Here is a 22,487-nt window from a genome sequence, read left to right as displayed (position 1 = left end):
TGGTTTCCTCCTCCTCCTTTCTACTTTTTCACAAAGTCGCAATTGTGAAGCACAGGCAGTCATGCTGTATTCTCCTCTACTTGCATTACAGCACATTATCGCCACCAGATCTTTGCCACACCATTTCCTGATGTGGTCTAGCCACTGCCTACAGTTGGCCTCTTGATCTGCTGCCCTCCACCACATTTTTAGGAAGCTGTAGTTTCCACTTTGATTGACTTGAACTCAATTCACTATAATTATAGTAAGAGGAAAGAGGATGACTCAGGGGTGGGGTAATGAGCCCTTCTTTTCTCGTTCACTGGCTGGCAGTGACAGCTGAGAGCAGCTCTGCAGCAAGGGGCCCACAGAGAGCAAAACTAACGGAGGTGTTGTGTTCAAAGGAACTTACATGCTTGTTCTGAAAACTCTTTGAAAATTTCACTCAAAACAAACAACAACTACAAGAAAACAAACAATTTCTATTACAGTTCTAGAACCCCCTGCTGGAATTTTGGGGAGGGCTTGTTGCCTGAGCTACCTGTGCCTGGTTAATGGTGATATAAGGTGAGGCTTGGGGTACGCTGCCAAAGGCAGCAGCAATATACGCTGTTTCTGCTGTGGAGCTGCTCCCAGTAAAACCCAATCCAGGCAATCCTCTGTAGACTCAGATCCCTCTAGGCGAGCATTGTGCCTCTGGAGATAGCCACTGTGAAATACTCTCAGCTCGTGCTGAGAGGCTGACTGTAAGTGAAAAACAGTTTATCCATAATACAATAGTCACTGACCTTGTGCTTTTTGAAGCTACTGCAGAGCTGACGAAATGCAAGTTTTATTCTAGCAAACATCTGCATGAGATGCAGTTCCATCTGGAACAGCACAGCTCTTTATTTTATTAGCAGGTTTCCACATTAGCTCAGTGGACTGTGGAAGCCCAACCTTTCTACTTGCTCCAGCATGTGTTTGCAGGCAGCCAATACTAATTAGCACTGAAACGGCAGCACACACCACAACACTTCTTCCAGGTCTTCATAGGTGGGCTAGGGAAGACTGCGTGTCATGGCAGTGGTGTGGACTGATCTCCAAGGGGAAGACAGGAAGCTCAGTCTGGAAACTAATCCGATGTTTCTTGCTTTCTTATTCTTGGCAGGTAGGATACCTGCAAGACAGTACCTCAGGAAGCCAGCAAACACAGACTCCTGATGCTGCGTTCCAGGCAACAAGCCCAGAACAGCTTTCCTGCCGATGCTAAAATTACAAGTCAAGAATGGGGAAATTAAATAAGACTAGAAAATTCCTGGCTGCACCATTGTCCATGCAAAGTGAACGGATTGGTCCAAAGACAGTTCCAAGTGGGTATGTGTTCCTGTCGGAGAGCACACCAAGACACTCCCTCCTACCGAGCAGGCCAGCTAGACTGGACTCACAGATGTGACAAGGCTCTTAAACATGGGTGGGGGAGATGTGCTACTGATGCAGTGGGTGTATTTGCTCTACGTGGTTACCATTGCTGTGTTCTAGCAGCAATCTCTTCAGCAAGACTTCGTTTGCTCAGCAGTCATAAATCATAGAATCAAACCAAATGTGAACAAATGGTCATCCCGTTATCACTGGTAGCAACTGAGTTCCAACAACAACATCAGAACAGTCTCTGTATTGCTACAGGCCTTTGTTTCAATGTACACAGAAGTTTATAAAACAAGATACTCTTTCTACTAAGGATATTTTTAATACCTCCAAAGAATAACTACAGCTTCTGTAACAAGTAGCTGGGATGTCCATGTTTAGTACTGATTCGCAACTCAAAGATTTGTCTTCTTTCAGAAGTCTCTTAATTCTATATGCACAACAGGAAATTGCCTTCTCAAGGCATCAAAATTTACCTTGCACCAAATTCTACTGCCTTTCATGGCACGATTATTTATTATCAAACCAAAGACAGTAAGTTTCACACAGATAAAGTGGATGACCCTGGTAATAGGATGAGTTAGGGGTTTTTTATATGCACTTTAATTGAAGAAACTGATTATACATCCGTTGGAGAAAGGAGAGGTGCATCCAAGGTAAGATGTGATTTACGTAACACTACTGGCTTGATAAAAATCATCTGTGACCTTCTAGCCTATGGTCTTCACCTAGTCACCAGAGAGCACACTGACTGTTAATTAGTTCCTTTGATATGTGTTCCCACAATTGAGAATTTTATGTTCTAAATCTGCTAATGCAATCTTCTAAGAAGCGCTCACCTTCCACGGACCTTGGAGCATTCCACCTCATCTACCAGGCTTTTCTGTCTAAAACTTTAATGCAAGTCAGTCAGTCCTTGCAAGGATTCTCTCTTCCATCGCTTGGCATGGTGTGGGGAGGAAGATGACAGAAGAGGAGTGGCTCTATGCAGAACCACCCAAAGCAGCTGGGTATGCGAGCATGGATGAAGCACCAGGCAACTCTCCCGGACTCTAGCTAACACTCTCTGAGGTTGCCTGGGAATTAAAGCAGAGTGCCACCTACTGCAGTGCAGCTACAGCCCTGGTCCCTATCCCAAATATTCTTTGTGCTGTAATAACTGTATATAACTGTTTAACTTGATTCTTTTTACATAAATTATGCACAGTTTGGCTTTATGTTACCTGCCATTTTAAATCATCTCTCTCATCAGGTGGGACAAGTACTGAAAAATTCACAGGCCTACTTGCAGACATCAAATAAATACCATGTCTGTTGATCTCACTTGTGCCCATGATGATTCCTGAGTGATTGTGAACCTTAAGCACTTCTTAGTTTCTACAGAAAGGAATGCAAAATATTCCATTCTTCTGTGAATTGCACAAATGTGACAGCGTCTTTTTTACAGTAGTAAGCAAATACAAAAAGCACACACACAAAAAAGTTTGTCCTTACTTTGTTACAGCTGCTTGTCAGGAATTTCTTCTCTTTGAGTGCTGGGACAAAACCAGTATGTGGAGAGTCACTGGGAGTCAGTTCTTTTCCTCGAAGAAGAAAAAGCACATCGCAGATCATGTACAACTTCCTCATCAGACAGAGTGATGTACAAACTGCTGACAGGATCCCTGCCACAAAGGCTCCCTGAGACACCTGCTATAGTCAGCCTGACTGGGTTGAAAGCTCAGCCTCTCTCCCTCTTGGCTTTTTTGGAGGGGTTTGGCTCTGGGCTGTGACAGGCTGTGGGTACCTGAGTACCATTCAGCCATGAGCAGCCCAATCTGCAGCAGATCTGTGTGTGCCATAATCATCCAGAGCAAGAACTGCTGACTGCAGCATGCTTCTCCACTTCACGTCTCAGTTTCCCTCCAGTGAGAAAAAAAAAACTTGGGCATAGAGCGGGATGGGGCACCCATCCATGGCCTCTTTCCACCAGCCAGGCAGAATGCATCTTGGATCTGCATTTCAACTTAGAATAAATGCTCATGGGTCCTGGTGCTCAAAGGCAGCCAGTGAAATCAGTTTTGCACAGCCCAGACCCCGTGGAAGTCCATACAGTGCACAGAATACGACATGGAGCGACAGAAGGAATTCAGGTCTTCAGAAATGGATTCACTTGCACTAGTGTCTGCATGGTGGCTTTTCTGCCCCTGGGCTCATTTATACACACAACATACATTTATGTGTAGAAATGATTTCCCTCCCCCAGGAAGTTATATCTTCAACAAAAACCCAGGAGTAGTTTTACAGGACCAGCAATCATTTCCTGCAGCTTAGTAGGGGAAGAGGAATAGTATACCCAAATGAAAATACAGACAGCTGATCTTATCAACCATGTTCTGTTTCACAAGTGACCAGAAGACACACAGTACTTTCTGCTAAATGGCTAGGCCATTTTAAGGGATATCATGGACCTTAAAATGTGTAGTTGTGCACCACATGCAACTATGACTGGAGAAGTTAGAGTAGCCCAGGGAGGAATTCTAGTTTTTGTTTTGTTTTGTTTGTTTTTTGGTTTGGTTTGTTTTTTTTTTTTATTAGCCTCTGTATAGGTACAGATAAACTTCAGATTTCTGTACCAATGTACCACCATGCAATCATCCCTCTTGCACCTCTCTTTCACCCAATTGTCTCAAGACTCAAAAAGACAGTGCACGTAAGAGTGTCCAAATAGCTGGTACGAACATTTTGGCCCAGTCATTAGACATGTCTGGGCTCCATCCTGGCAAAAAAACCCAAACTTTTAATAACTTTAAGAGAATTTAAAAATAAAATTTAGTATCTGCTGTCTGGGAGTTCTCTTTGATGCTGGGATATACGAATCACTTTAGAAATGTCAGTTTCACTGTAACTAAAGTTTATGGCAGAAAGATGTCCCACCCCAGTATCACCTCCTGGATGAACTTCAACACCCTGGGGGTGCTGTCATGGCTCTCCTAACTTAGTACAGCATAAATCTGGCTCTGCGTAGCTGAACGGACTAGGGACAGGGCCTAGTCCACAAAGCTGACAGAATTTACCTGATTGCTCTGCTGCCTGAATGTGGTCAACATCAAGTTTCCACTGAGTAAGGGTAAGTCCTTCCTTGGCCAACTCAACTAAGTTCTGCAGGTTCTGAACGTCCTTCTGGCTGTGCGATAAAGATTGCCCATCTTCTTCAGGGCCTGATTTGAATTCATCAGAAGTTTGGTCTCTGACCTTTATGCAAGTGGGATCATGAGAACTGAGGTCAGGCTGAATTTGCTGAGATGCTTCTGGTTGATCGGATCCTACTGATGGTGGAACGTTGTCTGGCTTGTGATTCTGATCAAAAAGGGGGGAAGAAGAGACCAATAAATTAGGTCTTGTTGTATGTATCACATGAGCTCAGAATATCGTCTCTAGTTCATACTTTCAAAACATCTAGTAAAGGATTGCAGAATGTTCCCTGGGCTTCTGAGGCAAAAGCTCTCTGTAGTTTTATGAAGGACTCTCCAAGGAAAAGACAGCTCTAAAGAGAAAAAGAAAAAAGGAAACTACAACAGAAAATGCAGAAAATGTGGTTTCACCAGGAGCATGCCTGTGCAGGCAACTGGCAAGTAGGGAGAGAGGATGGTGGAACTGTTCCCACTCCGATATCTAAACATTTCATTAAAGCTGGAGCACCTGGCAACAGCTGCAGCTGAAGCTGTCCAGGTGCTTCTGTTCAGAGATCTAAAACATTTTTTGCAGTCACATGTAACAAAAATCAAACTTTCACCCGTGAGTTGATATTTTCCAGGTTTGTTCTACTTCCCAATAAAAACGGTTTTGTTTGTTTATTTCTAAGTAGAAATAGAATTTTAGAAATAGAAATGTAGCTGTTTCTTGGAATGGAAGGAATCAGATGGGAAAACACATTGTTGCCAGAATTTTAAAGGCCTTCTCACTTTTTATTTTTAAACTTTTCTGGCAGTTTTTTCTTTGACCAAAAGGTCAAAGATCTTAATAGAATGGAGCCCCTCTGCTACAGCCCTAGTTGGGGATAAGCCAATGAAAAGCTCTGGGATTTGACTAAGGAAAAAGTATTAAACAAAGTACCTATATATGCACAGTAGTTTTTGAACAGAAGTACAGAAAAATCCTTCCAGGAAGCAGTGAGGGAAGCAAGAGAAGTGATACCTGCCTTCTCAGAGAGCAAGTATGTAATAAGATGAGAGATTAAAAGACCTTTGTCTCCTTCTGTAGGAACTTTTAATAAAAAATACAGAACACAGAAAGAGGCAGGAAATCCAGATGAAAAACAGAATGAAACAGTGGAACTGAAAATAGGATCAAAGCTCAGGTGCCAAGAGCCTGTGGGATGCACAGAGAAAGCCTGAAGTGCAAATACTTCACAACTGTGGGCACTCCCACCTTCTTCTTGGTGAAAGGCAGAAGTATCAGTCTTCAGTTTAAACTTTTCACCCAATTCCTTGCTGTCTGAGTACAGCACAGAATCACACCGTATCCCAAGTTGGAAGGGACCCACAAGGATCACTGAGTCCAACTCCTGGCTCCACACAGGACCACCCAAAAATCAGACCGTGTCTGAGCGTGGTGTCCAAACACTTCTTGATCTCCAGCAGGCTCAGTGCCGTGACCACTGCCCCGGGCAGCCTGTCCCAGCGCCTGACCACCCTCTGGGTGCAGAACCTTTCCCTAACCCCCAGCCTGATCCTCCCCTGTCCCAGCTCCATGCTGTCCCCTCAGGTCCTGTCACTGTCCCCAGAGAGCAGAGCTCAGCGCCTGCCCCTCTGCTCCCCTCATGAGGGAGCTGCAGGCCGCCATCAGGCCTCCCCTCAGCCTGCTCTGCTCTGGGCTGAACAAACCCAGGGACCTCAGCCACTCCTCACATGTCTTGCCCTCCACTCTCAAAGTTTTATGCCCTTCTCATATTGTGGTGCCCAAACCTGCATGCAGTGTTTGAGATGAGGCTGTACCAATGCGAAGAGCAGGACGTGGGCAAGGCATCAGAGCATGGCCACGATGGAACATGTGAGCCAGGCTGCTGTAAACACAAACAAGCTAGTGGAAAAATGACTGGGATACAGACCCTTCACTCAGTACTCTGTTCCCACCCATTTTATTTTCAGAAAGGTCAAGGAATAGCATGGTAACATGAGCCTTGGTCTCATCTCCAAAAGCAAGAAGTGCAAGTTCAAGATCCTAAAACCTAACTGGGTAAGACAAAGGGACAACAGTACAGGAGCAGTGAGCATGCAGAGGCAAAGGGTCACTCTTTAAATATCAAGTGATGAAACAGAAGAGTTGCAGGGCAAAGGAGCTAGGGCACATACACACCAGAGCAAGGTCAAAAGTGTCCCACCTGCACAGGCTTCCAAGGTGCAATCGCAGGGGATAATCCAGCGGTGTAGAATAGTTCAGGGTCACAAGGTCCTGTGAGAGCACTGATATTCCACAGAAAGCAGTCCCTGCTTTTGGGCAATGGCAAGAGCCAGGCTGCTTTCCCAGATTCGTCCTCCAAAATCCTGCTAGAGGGAAGCCGAGGGGTGGGAGGGAATTCAGCCTCTTCTACAAGCAGCATAGCTACCCGCTCCTGGATCCTTTTGCGGGCCTTCTCTGGATCCTGAAGTAGTAATGGTGGAGGTGTACTTGGGCCTCGTTTACGCCGTTTTTTATCTTTAAAAAGAAAAGGAAGAGGAACCCAGATAAACAAATGGCTGAACACACAGGGCTCCTTCAGGTGTTGTGGTCAGTGGTGACCAAAACGCAGCTGCAAGCTGAACACAGCTCTTAGGATTCCTGCAAGGAGTCTGAAGCCTCATATTGCCCCTGTTGGAGAAATTAACTCCAGAAAAGACTGATTCCTGTTTGCATTGCTCTGCTGTCTATTGGAAGATGTCACATCTCTACAAAAAGTGACCATTGTGGAAGCAACTGCTATCTACGTAGTCTACCTCCTAGACCCACAGAATGGTGCCTATGAGTTTTGACTAGATCCTGGTGCTTCACAAAAAAGAGAGAGGAAAAAAAACATCAACTATGAAGGACTCTTTTGTGTCCTGGTCTCTGATGATGACGAATCACAGCCCACACAACCACTGCAGAGCTATTCTTTGGCAATCCTGTATCTTACTAGATTTGTCTTACCAACGCCCAACCCCTAATCCAACTGGAAGTAGGAGACCTAAGCAGGGTTGTGAAGAGTAAAGTCCCCCCCTCTATACAGCACGCAACACTCCACTGGCAGTTATCTTCCTTTCTAAACCCTTTTTGCACACTGAAATGGTAAAACACATGCTCAATGGCATGTAATATATGCAGGTCCACTCTAGAAAGAAAACAGAGACGAGACAAGGCTGAAAAAGCTGCATTGATCCAGGTTGCAGCAGAATGAGTAAGAAAAAATCTACTGCAACAGAAACAATAATGCTCTTTTTGTGTAATTTCTTTTCTGTTTCACAGCTTACAAAAAACAACAGCTCACGTAAAGAATATTTTACGGTTTCAATCAGTGGAAAAAAAGCATGAGATTCATAAGGTATTTCACTAAAAACCATGGACATGCCACAACCTTTCTTGACTGCATTTGGATTTTGCACATTGCTAAACTCTGACAGCTTAAATAAAACAGAAACTGGGCTGTCATCCCTCCTGTACCCAACAGGAAAGTTCAAGTGCAGAGCAGGCTAAGTTACACTACTTCTCCAATAACACAGCCTTTGACACTAACTCACTTTAACACATACCTGATCCTGGCTTCCATTTGATTGGCAAAGCAGCCACTGGTTTCACGTTTGTAACTGATTTTGCCTGTTCCTGCTTTTCGTGCTCCAACAGAGAGCGTGACATTGCCATAGCAACCAGCAAATCCTCATCCTTAGTCTCCATTTTGGCCCTCTTCTGCTTGTTCTTTGAGTCCTCTTTGGAGGAGCCTTTTCGCTTTGACCCGCTTGGTTGATTGCTGAAATACAAGAATGCAGCAGGAAGCCCAAGTTATTGTGACTGGATCAGAGACAAGAAACACTGAGCATTCCAGAGAAGCTGCTCTGCTTCCTCAGAGAGATTCCCATATCCGGAATAATGAGAAGCTATTTGCAGTACCTTCTTCCCCAGAAGAGAGCAAAAGATTCCTTAGCACCTATGGAATTTAGAGCAATTTTGAGAAAATCTTATTTTGAAAAGCTAAGAACACAAGACCACAAGAGTGATATAAGTTGTGTGTGCTTTTTAAACATCTGTAATCTCTATCCTAAATGCTTTCAAAATGTGTATCAAAGGGGGAAAAAAATAAAGTTGAAGCAGGGTAAAAACAAGATCGCCAAAAAAATGCTCTCCCAGTCTCTGTTTCCTTAGTGTACAGGCAACAGTCCCTTCTCAGCACAAAGGGACTTACAAGCCCTCCTACAAATTCAGTCAGGCACAACTTGCTGTACTCTGAAGATTCTGCTCAAATCCAAGACAACAGATGCAGCTCTGCACCTAGCACGTTTCCAAACATCAGGTCTGCTTCCTCCTTAGCTCGAGGTGTGAAGCTCATACATCCACTACAGCCACGAGCTGAGTAGCTGAGCCATTGGCAAGACAGATGCTCGGGAGAGACTGCAGACACTCATACTACGTGTTCTGCCTAATAAGCTCAAACACACCATTCAGCTTTACTGCGTAATTGCCTCACGGAGCTCATATATTTCTGACAAAACACTGTAAAGTTATTTATTCCCCATTTTGCTCCTGCCTGCTGATTTTTCAAGTCATCCACTACCTGACCACTTCTGAAGGAAAACAACGTATTTTGTTCCAGCTAACTGCCACGTTCTCCTCTCGTGGTACTGGGCCATGGCTCTGCTTGACATTCTTTGGACTTGGGGGCCCCCAGCATGTGTCTGCCTTGCTTCTACAGTTCTGTCCCAGGAACACAGGGTCAAGTTCTCTCAGGACAAAGCCAGTAATCAGCGTATTTTATTTTCACCAGCTTACCTGGGAAACTGTAGAGGTGCGTCACCAAGTGTGGACACCTGCAACTGCACTGCCTGAAGAAGCATCTTAGGGGGAACATCCATCTCGACAGCACAGCGCTTCAAGTGACTGACTCGGCTCTGGGGGGTTTGGAATTGCTTCCCACAGATGGGACATTCAGGGACCAGTGGTTTGCTGGAGGATGACATCTGCGCATCTTCCATCTCATCCAGACACCTGTGAGACGATGGCACAGCTTTAAGGCTATCCATGCTAAGATTTAAGCCATATTAAAGAAAAGGAAGCACAATCATCTCTAATATCTGCAACAGGCAAAGAAGCATCCCCTGAAGAAATAAGAATTCTGTACCCACTGCTGTGATGGATATGACATGTAACAGATACACAGAATTACAGCCTCACAGGCATATTAACAGCATGTTGCTTAGAAGCAAGTACAAGTAATTAACTTCTTTAATTTCTCTCTGTGTCCCTCACCTAATCCCTCTTTCTGCATTGATTGTAACATTCCAGATAATTTCTAAACCACCATTAAAAACAGAATCATGCTACCAGACAAATAGTAGCTCTTCCTCACCCAGAACATGACTATTTCTTGTCCTTCTTAGTGTTTTTGTAGGCATGACGAAGTGCAGTGTTGAGAATGAAAGCCATTTTCAAGTCAGATATCTCACTTGACAAGGACAGTGTTTTGTGTCACAGAAAGTAAGAGTACTTAGAGTGCAGGATAATGAACTTCTAATAATTTCTGGTATGCCAAGACTGTTTAAAAGTTTTAAAGGTTCTTTTTCTGTCCTCTCCAAAGAGATACACAGTGTTTGTTTTCTTTACAAAGCATGTTATAAAAAGCCCTCCCTTATTATGGAATGACACACAGAACCTACACGTAGAGCTGTGTAAGGGAACATTCATCTGATGTACTAGGACTGGCGATTACAAGCTTGCTGGTGCGCCTATCCACCTGCAGCTTTACATCTCACAATGAAGACTGCTATCAAAAAATCCACTGCCACTATAACCCTGTTGTCTCATCCTCTGATTACATGTTTAACAGTTCAGAAAACAGACTTAATTTCCAAAAAGCATTCCTGATACACTGTTGCTGTTCTACGCTGCCAGTCCTATCAACCAGCAGTAAGTATCTGAAGACAGAAACAACAGTAACACCTCTGAAACTGCAGCTGCAGACAGTCCAAAGAACACCAGTCACTCAATAGCAAGATGTATGACGGACCAAACCAAACCAGTCCCGAGTCCCTTAAAGTGCCTTAATGAAGCACGCACAACTGTTCACGTGTTGTTTCTGATCCTTTCTCAACAGAGAACACTTACAAAGAGCTATCTGCGTATAATACACTAACAGTACTTGATATTTACCACTAAGGAATATTTACCACTAGGGCATCGATACCAATGTAGTTGCACATCATTCTGACAAAAGAGAAGGCAGGGATGCCTTCCCTTAGCCTCTCCACTCTCACTGCCTAGCGTTGTAACACAACTTAGGCATCGTTCTGAACAGCATCACTTTTCCCTCTGCAAACAACTCGGGTATGCAGTGACAAAGTTACATTCTAGCTGTCCTTATACAAACAACTTTTAGCTAAATAGGGCCAACATTACCTTGCTGGCTGAAACTGGGGGTCTTCATTAATTTTGCTAGCCACTTCACAATCACAGCCACTCTGCAGCACTACTGATGAAAGCAGCACTGGCTTTAACATGTTCGTGCAGAAGCCCTGCAGAGTGAGACAATCAGCCCCTGTTTTGAGATCAAATGAACTTGCTAATTCAGGCCATAAAAGTCAATGTCACCACACAGACTCCCCTGCTACCGGGTTCTAGAATCGCCAAGCCGACCTAACGGTCTGAGGTTAACGGGGAGAGGATACAGAAAGGACGAATCAAGCTGGCCCTTCACCTGTTAACGTGCTGCTCTCGCCGTGTCGAGTTCATGGCTGAGAGATCCTTTTGGCAGATCTGACAAAAGAACAAGCCTGCATCCTCCAGGACTTCCTCTTTGGTTTCCTGCTGAAGAGCCAAAGCCAGAGCACCATCGTGCTGCACGGATGGAAGATTGTGGATATCTGGCAAAGAAGGGAGAGTTAACTAAGACAGAGAACTAAGAATCCTGTATGGAAGCTGTGGAGCTGTTATTTTTGTCATTATTACACTAGCCACACAAAAGTCAATTGCAATCTTTCTCTTGCATCTTTACACCTGATCTCTCATAAAGTAGTGTACAAAATGTGCTCCTTAAACAACACAAAACTGCAGCACCCAGGGAGCAGTAGGTGGTGATTTATTCATAGTACATCACACGTCAGAGCCAAAGGGGAGTATGCTCTGGCTAAAGTTGCTAGGGAGAATGCGGGATCTTATACATAAGGTACTAAACACAGCAGATTTTGTGTCGATGCAGAACCAACAGGGTCTTGATCTCAAATAGAATGAAGGCAGAGTAAAATTTTTGTGAATTCAATGCATCTGCATAGAACACATTACCTTTGTGGAAATCTTGGAAATCTTCCAAGGATGGGGTCAATCTATGAGTCATATTTACCTAACAGCTACCTAACACTGTCCCAAGGGAAGGACAACAAGGCTGACTGATCCTGTCAGAATCAAACCTGTTTCTAGGAAGTCAACTATCCCTCCAGAATCTAACATGAGATTAATTTGGCCTCAGAGAAGAGCTGGGAGAAAAGCACAGATTGTCCTTTAACAATTTAGAAAGCAAGTTTACTCAGTGATCTGGAGTGATTTATTCTGTGCTGCAAGCTGAGCCACTAGGCTAGCTGGGAACAAAGCCCAAGAATCTGCACTGCTTTTCATGCAACCATTCTAACCAACCCACAGCACTCTTTCTGCACGTACAAGAGCTAACAGGAGAAACGTACCATTCTCTGGTGAGTTCTGCTCCTGGCTTTCATCAGGAAAATCCCCACTGGCTACAGACTTTGGCAAGCTATCGTCTGTGCTGTGTTTTAGCTGCTCAGGTGCCACTCTCTTGAACTGCTGCATTCTCTCCACTACCAGCTCTGCTACCCGTGCCTTTGGTCCTGCGAGCGGCGGCATCTTTGAGGTGGGTGAAGAGCAGGCCCCTGGCTGTGTAGCAGGATGGAAGGATAATGTAGTCTGGGAAGAGCCATTTAGAGCATTTACTAGAAGGGAAGAAAACACCAGAGCTTTACCAGTCAGTATTAAACAAGTGGCTGTGCTGCCCCCAGAGCTGGGGGGAAGCCACCCCAACAGCAGGCTGAGCCAGGCTCAGCTTTACAACACTTATTCTTAAAAAGAGAGCTGAACAAGGTGCTTGGCTATTACATGGCTTTATACTTGATAACTATAGTAACAGCATCACACTTCTGTGCCACAGTGCAGTTTAAATACCTCTCTCTCTCTTTTAGAGGAAGGACTATTAAGGAAGACCTCACCTGAAGGTCACTAGCGAGGGCAACAAGCAGTGCAGCCCTTTAGCCCCCCCTCTTCTGTCCCGTGCTTCCTGATGTTCTTCACTTGGATCTCCAAACACTAACTGTGACTCAAACTTTCAGGGTCTGAGATGAGGAACCAGGAGTCCTGAAGAAAGGTGGTAAGAAGCAGCAGGCAGAAGTAATGCCAGACTGACACCTCAGCACACCCCTGCTCTGCTTTGAGGAGTCCTGTGCATACAGGACTCAGTGCAGTCAGCAACAGACACTTAAGAAAGGCTATCAGGACAGGACACATACAAAGTAATCCCTCCTGGCTGACCTTATTTATCAGTTTAAGTTTCTGTACTGGTGACTGCATTCTGGCCATCATGTTCAATAATTGCTGAAGAACCAATCCTTTATCAATTAATTCACATTTTTCTTTACTCATTTATATTTTTAACCTCGACAACATCCAGAGGCAATTTATTTCTCAATGTAACAATGCACGGAGTGAAAAGGCACCTCAATATGTTCTAGACTTACTTCTAGATGATTCGAGGCTGTTTTTCTAAGTTCTGATACTGTACAAATCACTGAATAATGACTACCTAATGCTTTTTGCTAAGGCTTCATCTTACTAAAGAACATCAGCTGCCTGCCTCTAGCGCAGAACACACTGCTAAGTTAAAACCCTAGATAAACCTAAGCAGCTAAGTGTAGATGGAAACACAAGATGCTTCAGTGAAAGACTTCAGTTCACTCACCTGTCAGAATCCTCTGGCTACAGTCACTGGCTGCTGAACTAAGCTGGCTGGCAGGGAAGGGGCTTATCTTTCCATCCCCTTGCTCAGTCTCACCACTACGACAGGCGACAGTGTCACTGTTTTCTTTGTGCACCAAAGCTTGTTCCTTAGGACCCAGATCCTGAGACAAGTTTGCTCTCTTTGCTGCTGGAAAGAGGTGGTTTTGGCTCGTGACAGCAGCTTTGCCTCTTCTTAATTTGCTTCTTGCAACAGTGCTCTTTGACCTTTTCTGGGCCTTCTTTGCTGCCTCAGCATCCCCAGGTTTTTTCTTTGCTCTACCCAAAATATTTGCCCACAACTCTTTAAAATCATTGTCCTGTTCATCCATTGGCCTGCAGGTGCCAGTAACACGGTGGCCTAATGCCACTGCATGGACTGGAGGAGAGGGGAAGATACCAGAATCAGCTCAGGTTTGCATCCTCCACAACCTGTGACTTTCACCAAGTCCTTTCCATCCCTTCAGAGGTCTCCATTCTCCAGACTTCAATGGTCAACACAGTGGGCACTTCTCCACTGTCCCGACAGTTCATTCTTCCACACTTAATTCGCAGCCATTTCGTAGAGTGTATTCTCTCTTCAAGCACCCCACGTGCTTTCACATGTAATGCACTGACAAGCTGGTTCTTCTGAGCTCTCTAGACCAGAAGGTAAGCACTACAGTTTGTGCAGACCATGCACAGGATGTGCTAGGGGCTTTAAAAAGACACTTACTGCAGCCCTGAAATAAAGAAATAAAAAGGTGGTTATGTCGGATGATGTATGCAGATGCAGTATGGGAAAGGAATCCTGAAGAAGACAATTTGTATAAAACAGTAAGATTAGCAGAAGCACATACTGAGTCAAAACACGCTCACACTATAATCGTACTACAGATGAGCACAAGCTACCTTAGGAGAGAAGAGGAAAACTTCCAAACTAGGTCTCTGACACTGGGTTGGCTTTTGGCCTGGGGCTCAGGATTTGAGATTGTCCATTTTTTAAATGCATTCGTCCTTACGTTTATATAGCACAAGATCAAGAAATGCAGCAAAGGAGAAAAAAAAATCCTTCAGGTCAAGAAGCGATTCTGGAGGTGCTATGACAGAGATATAGCACAGAGGATAGCACAACCTCATTTTGACAAGTAAGTAAAGGCAATTTCGTATATCCAGAAGGGTTTTGGGGATGAGTCAGAAGAACTCTATCAGGGATGTTCATCCCTTCTCTCTTCTTACATCCACGGCCTGCTCACATTGCGGATTAGCTCTCCTGCTAATACTGAATTCGTCCTATGAGTACTCAGTAAACCATGGCAGTGACCATGTTTCACAAACTGCTGTCAAATACACCAGGTAAACGGACTAAAAAAATGATATTTTTAAATGAGTTTCTTAATCTTTTTCAGCTACAGTAAGGGTAGCCACACTAGCTAGGGATTACTTGGAACAGCACTAGGTACAATATCCAGATGGAAATGTCATCAGACCCCAGGCAACACTAAAACTAGATCTCTATTCTTAGACTTTTTGATTGTCCTCTTCTTCCTAGTCCTGAGTTCACTACGGCTCTGGCCATTTTACCAGAGGTTTTATATTGCTCCCCAAACCTATTTCTTTCAAGCCTAAAACAGAGTGTTTCACTTGGAATGGCAGCAACTGCGGTTCAGTTTCTCCAGTAAAGCTCTGGGCACCGAAAGACTCAAAAAGCAGGAAAAACACATGTGAGATTGTTTTCTCAAATGGTTTGGCTGCAGACAGGCAAGGCTAAGGAATGCTGGTTACACACTTTCATGGGTCAGCCTTTCCTATAAGCAATTACAGATGTTAATGGATTTATTTATTTTAAACTCAGCCTCCCAAACCAGCAGAGGATTTTGCCGTGAATCTTGGAGTCATTTCCTGTTAGAGAGAAACTGAAGTTTTATGTAGCCAGTTCATAAATTTAATTTTCCTGGACAGAATCTTGGTGTAGTTATCGCTGTAAATTGACCATTTTCTTCTAAGTAGGAGACAGCATGTGGAGAAAAACAGAATCTCACATCCTCCACGGCTATAGATACTTCTCACAGACACATCTGTACTGTCGTATTACTTACAGTCAGTTCCTGATGTTAAATTTTGAAACAGATCTGCACTTTTGTGTTTGCAATCAATGTCCAGTACCCCAGGTAGACCAAGTCAGACAGACAAACGATGCAAAACTAATGAAGAGTTTATCTGTCTTGCTCTTCCCTTTCAAGACTTGTATTTACAGGTTCCTCCAGCTCAGTGTTTCTGATGCTGCTGTTAGTGGTGTACCTTACAGCCAGCTTTGGCACCAGTTCATAGAGCTGGAGAAGTAATAGCTTTGAAAACTATTTCTTTCAGTATAGCATTCAATTCATTTTGGAAGGTTTTAGGACTCTACAAATCACACAAGCTGGTCAAATAAAATAAACAGCAGCACTTACCTATCCACTTAGATGCTAAATCCATACCCGGCTGTGGCCTTCAAGTAAATGTGGATCATCGCAGCAGTACAGAACGAGACCAGTAAGAATGAAAGATGGAACCTGGAAAATGAAAGGAAAAGGTGAAATTTAGGGTGCGTTGCACTGATTGCTCTTTTTGATCAAGTTCCAAGGTGCAGAGGGAGGGAGCTGGGAAGAGCACATGCTCCAGTGGTGCCGAGTTCTGCTGCTTCCATTGACCTGGGTCCTTAAACATGGAGGTGACTTGCACACAGCGCCCAGCACTGTGCCCCCCCACAGCCACCAGCACTGCACACTTTGCAGAAAAAGCCCAGAAGGCAGAATGGGTCACAGGCTGGGTAACGCACCAAGGAACCTGGTCTGGCCCCACAGCCAGCCCTGCTTTGAGCAGCAGTTTGGGCTAGAGACTTCCCAAGGCCAGTCCCTTCAGTCTGCCCTCGCCTTTCTCATTTGGGGCTCATTTTGTTTCCCAGTAACTTCCTTGAAACCAGAACCTCAACGTTTCATTCATAAAAAAACCACCGGTGTTTGTATCATAAGCCTCTAGCCACACCACACCACCACCTTTCTGACCCGACTGTTTTTAGGGTCACAGGCAACTACTGAATGGAATTCCCTGGATTACCTGAAAACGCCACGAGGAAGTACACTATTTCATCAATTCTCACTTCGCTTCCTTTTTACTTCCTTGACTGTCCTTTGTTGAGGCAAGGAGCACAGAAACTCTAAATCTACTCTTTGGATCCCTCAATATTTTATTAAATTATATGTATCCCGTCCTCCGGGGTTTATTCTCTAAGAGTCCCCGTGTTTTCTCTTTGCCCAGAGAAGCCCTCCTCGTCCCTAACCACCTCCATCAGCACTCCCCAAACCTCTTCACTCTCCCCTTTTTCGGGGTGCTCTGAGCAGTACTGCCATCAGCAGCCTGCTGACTCTCCCAGTGAGGACGTTACACACTGTTCACACTTCTTCAGCCAATGCCTTGCTGATCCTAACATCTCCTTTGCCTTTCTCTGAAAGTGCCTGCCTGCTGAGCAAAGTTTCACCTGCACAGAGATGCCCCAAGCCCTTTCCATCTCTGGCATCATTAAGGTGCCCTGTAGGATTTCTCTCTTTCTTCACCTCTGTGCCCCACAGGTTCAGAACGAGCCCCTGGATGCTCTTTGTGATCCTTCCATCAGTTTCCTCTCTCAGACCATCAAAATAATTCTTTACCTCGTTCCACTTTTCAAAGGATTTCTGAGTAAGCTGTGTTAATTTGTTCTTTATTTCCTAATTTGTTGCCATCAAACCACTCCATCAGCCTTCTGAGAGGCAGCCTCCCGGAGAGACCTGGCTCCCATGCTGGTAAGATGCTATCAGGTTAAAAATGCATGATGACAGACATCTGCAAAGAATTCAACGATCATTTCAACCAGTTTAATAGGTACATATTAACCACTTACAGGCTTGTAATTACTCAGTTCAGTCACAGAATCCTTCCAGGAAATGAAGAAAATGGGTAAAGTATCTGCTATCCTCCCAACACCCGGAGCAGCTTCTCTTTTGACAACTGAAAGCACATTTCTACCAGCAACTCAACCACTTGAAATATCTCTTCTGAACTCCTGAATGCACATCTGGGCCTGTTTACTTACTGCTTTTAACCTGTGCACTTGCTCCAGGAACAATTCTGCCACTTCAGTCTCCGAGAATAGGTTACGGCCACAAATTGAGGATCAGCGCTGTCTGGGCCCGGGCAGCAGCACCCAGCAGACCCAGCCCGTACCTGCTCCCCTGCTGGCCCCCAGCTCTGCCTCGCCACATTTCCTCCTCCACGACCTCCCCTGCAGCTGGTCGCTAACCGAAACCCTGATGCCACACGCCGTTGTGCTGGCACTGGGCGTTTGGTCGCCCCCTGCCCTTCTCCTTTTTTTGAAATCTGCAGGAGGAAGCCGTGGAGGCTGGTAGCAAAACGTTCAGTCAGGCCAGTCCAAATACTGCAAAGGGAAAGAATTTCTCTCGTGTTTGCTCTGGAAACCACACCAGGAGAAATCCCCTAGGGATTTTTCCTGACTAAAGCCTGTAACAAAAAAAAATCTTCCTACAGGTTCCCGCCACTTCCCATTCCTGATGGAGAAGAGCACATGCACAGGACGATTTTCAGAATTTCTCTGTCTTTAAACACTCCACACATGACCCTGCACCAGCCAACACCTTTATGGCACAGAGTGCCTTACAGAGACACAACGTGAGAGCCGCACAGGGCAGGTTCGTTTTGCTTGCAGCTGGGCAAAAACGTTAACGCTGAGGACAGCAGATCTCGGTCAGCAAGGAGCAAACATCTAAGTGCAGAATAGGAATTCAAAGCTGGGTACCAACCCTCCTGTCCTGGCCTCTGACAGCTTTTCTGTGCCAGAAAACGGTAATAAAAACAGATGTGGAGATACAGGAGATGATAAATGAATTCAAGTCTATGTAAGCAAGAAAACGATAGCTAAGTAAGCACAATCAGACTAACAAGCAATCTTAGCAATGACCAGTAATGATGTCTACCTGACAATACCCCTTACAATACCTTATATCCTATCGGGGTACCATGCTCACATTTCTTTTAGAGACTACACCTCCCCCTGCTAGCACCTTGTACATATGGTAAAGTATTTTATGGCCAATAAAAGCTTTATCCCATTCTAGGCATGAATTTTAAATCACTACTTACATGACAAAATGCCTCTCTAGCTTTCAAACGCTGGAGAAACTGACCTTAGTTTACAAAGCACTTCACCAAAATAGGAAATTTTTATTTTCTACCTCCTCTGGAAGGATAAAGGGGAAGTGACCATAAAAATAAAAATAACGGTTGCTCAGGTGCAAATGCTTGTCGCTTGTATGCAAACACAGCAGCATACAAATAAGAAATGTATGCAGCTGGTGTTTCAAAAATGCTTATTTGATGTGATTGAAAGCAACAGGAAAATGATTAATTTAAACAGAAACATACAACTGAGAATTAAGGACTGAATAAAACCATTTCACTGGAGGCCCAAAAATCAATAAAGAGAACAATACTTACTGAGAAGTAATTTATTGTTCAGTGCAGGAGAGAAGTAATCACAGTAATAATAAAAATAAATGTGTAAGATAACATCACGATAAGAAAATGGGATAGCACTGAACATAAACAAAGAACTGTACTGAAATGAAAAGGAGATAGAATTATGTAAGATTAATTTTCTGGTCACAAAAGTTAAGGACTTTCAAAAACAATCTTTGGTGTACACCAAAAACGAGAACAAAGACCTACCAAAGCCACTGGGTGGTGAGAAAACAAACTGTAGAACTGTCAATACTAACTGAAAATATGCAGAACTAAATCTCTGCATAAATATCTATGAGGAAACCCACACATATGTGATATTCTACAGAACATCCTATGGTCCTGGGACCCATCCCACAACGCTGCTGAATGGAACCTACCCCAGCTAATCCAAAGTGTGTTCGGTAGCGGCTACTGAAGATATTTCTGCCAAGAGATTCAGATCATTTGCAGGCAGAGTTACAGAAAAACGGGCTAACAGCTCTCTAGGCTGCTAACAGTGATTTTTCACAAGGACAATTAGGGAAGCAAACACCCATCTTTCAGACTGAGATCAACACCAGGCCGTTAAAGAAATGGCTTATATGGGAATTGATGACTAAAGACGGATAATAAAATTAATACCAATCAACACAATTTTATGAAAACCAAGATCTCCTACGTTAAGCTAATACCTTTTTAATGAGGCCTCTGTGTGCTAACAGAGGTGTAATTCTTTTGTAAACCATTAAGGAAGTACCAAGGGACAAAATGATTAATTAAAATAATTCAGAATCAATACAACCCACATGTAAAATGATGAAAATATAGCTAGCTAGGTTTCAAAATGCAACTACAAATAGCAGTTCATTGGGAGCATATGTTTCTGCTACTGTCCCACAGAGATTCGCTCACGTTTTTCTGTTATTTAGGCTTAGGAAACGAGATTGGAGAGACATACAGCACCCATGATCAAGCTGTCTGGGAGAAGGGAACCGTGAGATGCTGATGATGACAGACGGAAGAATTTCTTTACTGAAAGGGTTGTTAGGCACTGGAACGGGCTGCCCAGGGAGGTGGTGGAGTCACCATCCCTGGAAGTCTTCAAAAGACATTTAGATGTAGAACTTAGGGATATGGTTTAGTGGGGACTGTTAGTGTTAGGTTAGAGGTTGGACTCGATGATCTTGAGGTCTCTTCCAACCTAGAGATTCTGTGATTCTGTGAGGCAGGCACTTGGCAAACGAGCAGAGACCTCAGCACAAAGTCACTGCTTCGGGACAGGGCTGCACGTACAGGACAGGTACGGCTGTCTGGGAAGCAAGGAGTCCGGAGAGGTGTCACCACCAGGGCAGGTCCCTGCAGGACCACACTGACACCACGCTGTAGCAGCAAAAAGGCCAAGCTTCCTCTACACGTGGTACCAGCGACAGTGGCGGTGAAATTTCAGATCATCACTCATAATTTTGTAGATAAAGAAGGGAGCAATCACGGTTATGGATGTTTGTGGCAAGAAAATCAACTGAATGATTAATCAGGAAGTGAATATAATGAGAAATAATAATGTTTTAATGTTAAACGTTCAAGCCATTTCTTTTCAAGGGGACAATGTTATTCTAAAAGGCATAAAACATTTGGGGGACGTTCACTTCAAACAATACAAGTCCTACAGATACCCTTTTCTCCCATAAAGCCCATCTTCTGATTTTAGCTTATTATCACAAAAGCCAACTACAAACTGAAGCTTAGCACAGCATCTTGGTGTCCCCACATTATCCAAGAATCCCAACAAGCTTGCTTTGGAAAGGTTACCACACTCATTGTGGGTTTCTGCAGGTGACCTAATCACGTACTTCCTCCATTAACGCTTCATTAATTAGTAACAATGAATAATTTGCCTTCTTCGCAGTTAACATCACGTACAGGAGCTGCAGCACGGTAGATAATGCACTACCTCGTGAGTACGTTGCCTGATGATGTTTTCACACGATCACCTCTGTTCTCCATATTCCAGACTCTTACACAAACAGGCTCAGTTTTCTGTCCTGAAAACGCATTTTTACATTTATTTTTCTTAAAATACCTTCTCCTTTCATGAAGCCAGGCCCCAGACCTCGCCAATATCCAAATATATCGTCAGCTACAGACCTGATGGGAGCTGTCAGTGAAACCCTGGCATGGTGTCAGTGATGCTGGGGATCTATTGCAATTATTTATAAACGCGTGCCTCTCGCAGCCACATCGCCAGGCACCACACGGGTCCCTCTGACAAATATGATTTTCCTCAAAAAGCACACAAGCGAGGACCCCAAAGCTCAGCCTGAGCTTCACCGGCAGGTAACGAACGGCTTAATTCTGTGACTCGGGACTGTGACACTGTGACTCGGGAGTTTAATTCCGTGATTCTGTACCCAACACTTTAATTGTGTGACTCTGTAACGCTTTAACCCCGTGCCGCCTCACGGGGCCCCGCCACCAGCCCCAGCCCCGCCTCAGCGCCGCCATTTCGCGGCCCCCCTGCCCGGCCCCGCCCCCGCTGACGTCACACCCCGGCCCCCTCCCTCTCCCCCTCGCTCCCGCCGCCGCGCGGCGCCGGCGTCATGACGTCACGCCGCCCCGCCGCCCGCCGCCCACCTCTGCGCCGCGCCTCGTGCTGCCGCCGCCGCTCCCGCCGCCCCGCCGCCCCCGCGGGGAGCCCCCCGCCGCCCCGCCACAGCTCGGCGCATGCGCGGGGCGCCAACCGGCTCCCTCGCCCCTCACCGGAGGCCGATGCGCATGCGCGCGGCAGCGCCCGGCGGCGCCCGCGCAGGCGCGGACGGCGGCGGCCGCACCCTGTGTGCGCGTGCGCGCCGGGTTCCCGCCACCGGTTGCCATGGCGACGGCCCCTGAGGCGGGCCCGGCCCCGGGCAGCCCTGAGGTGGCCGCCGGGGGCGGCCGAGCGCCGGGGAAGCGGCGGCAGCGGGCACGGCCCCCGCTGGAAAGGGCTGCTCGTGGAAAAGCAGTAGTAAAGCACGCAACACTTCTTGTTAATTTAAAAAAAAATCAGTGGAATTTATAGAATTATTAAATAAATGGAGCTAAGGAGTGCATACGGCACACCTGCCCCTACCCACCATGGAACTGTGGTGAAAAGTCACGTCCCTGTCCTCACACGGAAAACCTACCAGAGCTACAACTAAAGTGCATTAAAAAAAAAGCCTGGTAAAAGAAAATTGTGAAGTCTGGGATAAGGGGAATGCTTTGAGGTTTTAATAAACTTGCCCCATGGAAAGTCGAGGTGAGCAGTTAGCTCGAGCTTCTACAGAGCTGATCTCTCAGCATTGACATTTTATTTTGTCCTTTATACAAAGTGGGGGTAGAACAGGGAAATGGATGCCATTTCTTCATTAGCTTAA

At 45.1% G+C, this 22,487-nt stretch overlaps 1 protein-coding gene across 3 annotated transcripts in view; it reads right to left on the bottom strand.

The window, feature by feature from the left end:
* SLX4 (SLX4 structure-specific endonuclease subunit) overlaps positions 1 to 21,873 on the bottom strand; it is a 31,851-nt gene extending 9,978 nt beyond the window's left edge. The window contains exons 1-10 of one of the 3 annotated variants that reach the window (XR_011101691.1): positions 21,727 to 21,873; positions 16,014 to 16,115; positions 13,547 to 14,303; positions 12,264 to 12,527; positions 11,285 to 11,450; positions 9,364 to 9,579; positions 8,133 to 8,347; positions 6,749 to 7,062; positions 4,443 to 4,725; positions 2,881 to 2,969 (exon numbers count right to left, since the gene is read on the bottom strand). Coding sequence is in view for 2 of the 3 variants with exons in the window: in XM_068699533.1 (XP_068555634.1) it covers positions 2,881 to 2,969; positions 4,443 to 4,725; positions 6,749 to 7,062; positions 8,133 to 8,347; positions 9,364 to 9,579; positions 11,285 to 11,450; positions 12,264 to 12,527; positions 13,547 to 13,913 (1,914 nt within the window). In the remaining variant the exon portion in view is untranslated. The remainder of the gene's footprint in view (positions 1 to 2,880; positions 2,970 to 4,442; positions 4,726 to 6,748; positions 7,063 to 8,132; positions 8,348 to 9,363; positions 9,580 to 11,284; positions 11,451 to 12,263; positions 12,528 to 13,546; positions 14,304 to 16,013; positions 16,116 to 21,726) is intronic. The other 2 variants (XM_068699534.1, XM_068699533.1) reach the window with 2 other exon arrangements.
* Positions 21,874 to 22,487: the final 614 nt, after the last annotated feature.

Source organism: Anas acuta, chromosome 15 (assembly GCF_963932015.1).
Source record: "Anas acuta chromosome 15, bAnaAcu1.1, whole genome shotgun sequence".
Classification (NCBI taxonomy): Eukaryota; Metazoa; Chordata; class Aves; order Anseriformes; family Anatidae; genus Anas; species Anas acuta.
Note: the sequence above shows the minus strand (reverse complement) of the source record. Positions and strands in the feature narration are given on the sequence as shown.